At 36.2% G+C, this 4,023-nt stretch overlaps 1 protein-coding gene across 1 annotated transcript; it reads left to right on the top strand.

Moving 5' to 3' along the window:
• Positions 1-9: 9 nt before the first annotated feature.
• On the top strand, positions 10-506 carry LOC133324154 (phosphoglycerate mutase 1-like). Its single transcript, XM_061533036.1, has 2 exons — positions 10-289; positions 343-506. The coding sequence occupies exons 1-2, from the start codon at positions 10-12 to the stop codon at positions 504-506; spliced, it is 444 nt and encodes a 147-aa protein (XP_061389020.1).
• Positions 507-4,023: the final 3,517 nt, after the last annotated feature.

Below are 4,023 nucleotides of genomic sequence, written 5' to 3'. Positions count from 1 at the left end.
AAAAAAGAAATGATTAATCCCTTAAAGGTACAAATTTGGCGTCGGTCATTCGATGTCCTGCCACCGGAAATTACTCCCGAAAATCCCTACTATGCCAAAATACGTAACAATCCCAAATTTAAAGATATACCAAAGGACAAATTTCCCGATACGGAATCATTGAAAACGTTGATGCTGCGGGCCATACCCCTTTGGGAACAGGAAATAATGCCAAAAGTTTTAAGCGGTCAGAGGGTGCTGGTTGTGGCCCATGGTACTGTGGTGCGGGCCCTAATGAAATATATTGAAAGTAAGGAAAACCAAGTTACCTTTCGATTTTTTTAATATTTAATACCTTTTCAGATATATCCGATGACGATATCATGAAAGTGAACATACCCAATAGCGTACCGTGTGTTTTCGAATATGACATGGCGACCGGACAACGTGTGGGTAATATTCAATATCTGGCCGATGCTGATTATGTTAAGAAAGAAACAGAAAAAGTGGCCGCAATTGGAAATTAAATTTCTCGTATGACTGATTTACGATACTAATTATAATTATTATATAATATTGTTTTTGTTTAATATATTTATTTTTATTGTACAAATAACATTTTTCAAATAAATAATATTGATTTACATCAGAAAACATTTAGAGCCTTAGAAAAATATTTTTAACATATCCACGCCTTGTATAGGTCCCGAAAAAGGTCATATTTAACATATCCACGCCTTGTATAGGTCCCGAAAAAGGTCATCTTTAACATATCCACGCCTTGTATAGGTCCCGAAAAAGGTCATCTTTAACATATCCACGCCTTGTATAGGTCCCGAAAAAGGTCATCTTTAACATATCCACGCCTTGTATAGGTCCCGAAAAAGGTCATCTTTAACATATCCACGCCTTGTATAGGTCCCGAAAAAGGTCATCTTTAAGATATCCACGCCTTGTATAGGTCCCGAAAAAGGTCATCTTTAACATATCCACGCCTTGTATAGGTCCCGACAAAGGTAATCTTTAACATATCCACGCCTTCTATAGGTCCCGAAAAAGGTAATCTTTAACATATCCACGCCTTGTATAGGTCCCGAAAAAGGTAATCTTTAACATATCCACGCCTTGTATAGGTCCCGAAAAAGGTCATCTTTAACATATCCACGCCTTGTATAGGTCCCGAAAAAGGTAATCTTTAACATATCCACGCCTTGTATAGGTCCCGAAAAAGGTCATCTTTAACATATCCACGCCTTGTATAGGTCCCGAAAAAGGTCATCTTTAAAAAATCCACGCCTTGTATAGGTCCCGAAAAAGGTCATCCTTAAAAAGTCCAAGCCTTGTATAGGTCCCGAAAAAGGGTATCTTTAAAAAGTCCTAGCCTTGTATAGGTCCCGAAAAAGGTTATCTTCAAAAAGTCCAAGCCTTGTATAGGTCCCGAAAAAGGTCATCCTTAAAAAATCCACGCCTTGTATAGGTCCCGAAAAAGGTCATCTTTAAAACATCCACGCCTTGTATAGGTCCCGAAAAAGGTCATCTTTAAAACATCCACGCCTTGTATAGGCCCCGAAAAAGTTCATCTTTAAAAAATCCACGCCTTGTATAGGTCCCGAAAAAGGTCATCTTTAAAACATCCACGCCTTGTATAGGTCCCGAAAAAGGTCATCTTTTAAACATCCACGCCTTGTATAGGCCCCGAAAAAGTCATCATAAAAAATCCTTGTATAGGTTCCGAAAAAGGTCATCTTTAAAACATCCACGCCTTGTATAGGCCCCGAAAAATGTCATCATTAAAAAATCCACGCCTTGTATATAGGTCCCGAAAAAGGTCATCTTTAAAAAATCCACGCCTTGTATAGGTCCCGAAAAAGGTCATCTTTAAAAAATCCACGACTTGTATATGTCCCAAAAAAGTAATCTTTAAAAAATCCACGACTTGTATAGGCCCCAAAAAAGTAATCTTTAAAAAATCCACGCCATGTATAGGTCTCGAAAAAGTAATCTTTAAAAAATCCACGCCTTGTATAGGTCTCGAAAAAGTAATCTTTAAAAAATCCACGACTTGTATAGGTCCCAAAAAAGTAATCTTTAAAAAATCCACGCCTTGTATAGGTCCCGAAAAAGTAATGTTTAAAAAAAAACCTTTAATTCACCTATCCGAGTTGCATTGCTACAACAACAAAGTACCGTTACGCTAAATAAAATTTTGAATTCCATTAATGAGAAAATCAGTGAATTGAAATTCATTCATAAAAAAGTGAATGAATTAATTAGCCCAACAAGAATATCCGCCCTCCATATGGCTGGCAGAGGCCACTTGACCAGATATTAAATCATGGATGGCATGGGCGGCATTCCAGCTGGTTGAGTTTTCATTTTATGTCACAACTATCAACGAAACTCCAAAAAATAAACAACAACAAAAAACAAAAGTCAGTAAATTAACATATGTCATAAAATTAATGAGCGCCCAACAGATAAAGAGAGAGAGAAAAGAGAGCATCAGTTTCCCACAGCAACCACCAGTGAAACGTCAATTCAAAAATTGTTTTCTTTTTCATTTTTGAAACATGAAAAGTGGAACTGAAAGTTCGTTTATTTTGGGGGTGTTTATTGGCTTATTCTTCTTCCTTTTCTTGTTGCACAATTCTACACAAGTTTCAAAACAAAAACATATGCTGAGAGAAATAGATAAATTGAGGAGAGAAGATACATTTTCTGTGAGAAGAAATGTTTGTTAATGGAATTGAAATGCTGTGGGGGAGAGTGGGCGAATAAGATGAAAGCAACAGAGAAATGCAACACGAGTTTGCGCCAAGTTGAAGATGAGGAAACACTTGTGTTTCATTAATGAAACATGGGAACAGGGTTACCAAGCCGTGTATTTCATAAAGATTAGTTTATCAAGACCTTTATAAGGCGTGGATTTTTTTAAAGATTAGTTTATGGAGACTTTTACAAGGTGTGGATTTTTTAAAGATTACTTTTTCGAGACCTTTACAAGGCGTGGATTTTTTAAAGATTAGTTTATCGAGACCTTTACAAGGCCTGGATTTTTTAAAGATTACTTTTTCGAGACCTTTACAAGGCCTGGATTTTTTAAAGATTACTTTTTCGAGACTTTTACAAGGCGTGGATTTTTTAAAGATTAATTTTTCGAGACCTTTACAAGGCGTGGATTTTTTAAAGATTACTTTTTCGAGACCTATACAAGGCGTGGATTTTTTAAAGATTACTTTTTCGAGACCTTTACAAGGCGTGGATTTGGTAAAGATTAGTTTTTTGAGACCTTTACAAGGCGTGGATTTGGTAAAGATTAGTTTTTCGAGACCTATACAAGGCGTTAATTTTTTAAAGATTCGATTTTCGAGACCTATACAACGCGTGGATTTTTTAAAGATTCGATTTTCGAGACCTATACAAGACGTGGATTTTTTAAGGATTCGATTTTCGAGACCTATACAAGGCTTGGATTTTTTAAAGATTCGATTTTCGAGACCTATACAAGGCGTGGATTTTTTAAAGATTCGATTTTCGAGACCTATACAAGGCGTGGATTTTTTAAAGATTCGATTTTCGAGACCTATACAAGGCGTGGATTTTTTAAAGATTCGATTTTCGAGACCTATACAAGGCGTGGATTTTTTAAAGATTCGATTTTCGAGACCTATACAAGGCGTGGATTTTTTAAAGATTCGATTTTCGAGACCTATACAAGGCGTGGATTTTTTAAAGATTCGATTTTCGAGACCTATACAAGGCGTGGATTTTTTAAAGATTCGATTTTCGAGACCTATACAAGGCGTGGATTTTTTAAAGATTCGATTTTCGAGACCTATACAAGGCGTGGATTTTTTAAAGATTCGATTTTCGAGACCTATACAAGGCGTGGATTTTTTAAAGATTCGATTTTCGAGACCTATACAAGGCGTGGATTTTTTAAAGATTCGATTTTCGAGACCTATACAAGGCGTGGATTTTTTAAAGATTCGATTTTCGAGACCTATACAAGGCGTGGATTTTTTAAAGATTCGATTTTCGAGA

This window comes from Musca vetustissima, unplaced genomic scaffold (genome assembly GCF_032173495.1).
Source record: "Musca vetustissima isolate MV318-11 ecotype Yass unplaced genomic scaffold, APGP_CSIRO_Mvet_v1 utg208174, whole genome shotgun sequence".
Taxonomy (NCBI): Eukaryota; Metazoa; Arthropoda; class Insecta; order Diptera; family Muscidae; genus Musca; species Musca vetustissima.
The sequence above is the reverse complement of the archived record's forward strand: the minus strand, read 5'-3'. Positions and strand labels throughout refer to the sequence as shown.

Excerpts from the sequence above, each read along its gene's own strand:
- LOC133324154 (XM_061533036.1), top strand. The coding sequence starts at position 10 with ATGATTAATCCCTTAAAGGTACAAATTTGGCGTCGGTCATTCGATGTC. Across the intron at positions 290-342 it reads CCTAATGAAATATATTGAAA|ATATATCCGATGACGATATC; the intron begins GTAAGGAAAACC and ends ATACCTTTTCAG.